The sequence below is a fragment of the Octodon degus genome, unplaced genomic scaffold, assembly GCF_000260255.1.
Source record: "Octodon degus isolate 3935 unplaced genomic scaffold, OctDeg1.0 scaffold00230, whole genome shotgun sequence".
In the NCBI taxonomy this organism is placed as follows: Eukaryota; Metazoa; Chordata; class Mammalia; order Rodentia; family Octodontidae; genus Octodon; species Octodon degus.
In genome coordinates, this window is record NW_004524806.1 from 1,683,155 (window position 1) to 1,684,497 (window position 1,343).

The 1,343-nt window shown below is 41.4% G+C and overlaps 1 protein-coding gene across 1 annotated transcript in view; it reads left to right on the forward strand.

Moving 5' to 3' along the window:
• The window catches only part of Eif4enif1 (eukaryotic translation initiation factor 4E nuclear import factor 1), a 66,677-nt gene that overhangs the window by 28,358 nt on the left and 36,976 nt on the right, over positions 1 to 1,343 (forward strand). The window contains exons 5-6 of the mRNA XM_023705861.1: positions 298 to 584; positions 1,019 to 1,220. Coding sequence (XP_023561629.1) covers positions 298 to 584; positions 1,019 to 1,220 — 489 coding nt within the window. The remainder of the gene's footprint in view (positions 1 to 297; positions 585 to 1,018; positions 1,221 to 1,343) is intronic.

Below are 1,343 nucleotides of genomic sequence, written 5' to 3' on the forward strand. Positions count from 1 at the left end.
AAGGCCTTAATAAAAATAAAGGTACTGCAGAGACTAATCACAGAAGATAATTTGTTGTAAAATTTACAGTTTTTTATAATTTTTTCTCCAAAAAATTGGAAAAAAAAAAAACCCAGAAGGTTCAATCTTGTCTAAATATGTCATATATGTATTACCTTAAATTTGTTGATAAAGCCCAGTGTTAGTGATGAGACTTTATTAGTCCTCTCCCTCATTTTAGCCTTGTGGGCATATTACCTAGAGAAGAAAAACTCCCTTTTTGGTTTGCTTACCTTTCTCTTTTCCACATCTTTCCAGATCCACGAGAACGTGTGAAAGAAGATGATTTAGATGTTGTTCTCAGTCCACAGAGACGGAGCTTTGGAGGGGGTTGCCATGTGACAGCTGCTGTTAGCTCTCGTCGCTCAGGAAGTCCATTGGAGAAAGACAGTGATGGGCTTCGCCTGCTGGGTGGACGAAGAATTGGCAGTGGGAGGATAATCTCTGCCCGGAACTTTGAAAAGGATCACCGTCTTAGTGATAAGGACCTGCGGGACTTGAGAGACAGAGACCGTGAAAGGGACTACAAGGACAAGCGTTTCAGGGTTTGTATTATTCTAGGTTCTTTGGTACTTCACATGATCGAGTTAATATTCACTGCATTTAAGTTTTGTACTTTGAAAACCTGGACACACCCCATTCTTACCAGACAAGGAGGCCAGGCTAGATGGTGTGTGCCCCAGCACTCAGGAGGCTGAGGCAGGAGGATTGCCACAAGTTTGAGGCCAGCCCAGGCAGTGTAGTGAACGCAAGGACAGCCTGAGCTACAGAGCAAGACCCTGTCTCAAAACAAAAACAAAAACAAAATCGAACCAGACAAGGAGAGCTGGGCAGGCTAAGGGGCATGGTGATAGGCTTCAAGTCTACAGCATAGTACTTTCATTTCATCATTGATTTTTACCTAACTCATTAATATCATGACTAAAATACAAATGGTTTGGCTAGAATTTTATTTACATTTTATCTTGTACTTTTCTAGAGGGAGTTTGGGGATAGTAAGCGTGTCTTTGGTGAGCGTAGAAGAAATGATTCATACACGGAAGAAGAACCAGAATGGTTCTCAGCTGGACCCACGAGTCAGTCTGAAACCATTGAACTGACTGGCTTTGATGACAAGATACTAGAAGAAGATCACAAAGGCAGAAAAAGAACAAGACGACGGACAGCCTCTATAAAAGAAGGTCAGCACAAACTTTGGAGGGGAAGCTCATTGGTTTAAAGTGACACAATGTGATTATCATTAGTTTAAGTGCACGCTGAGGAATGGGTATCAGTTACTAGGAAATAGTGTTTTGTTTTTTTTT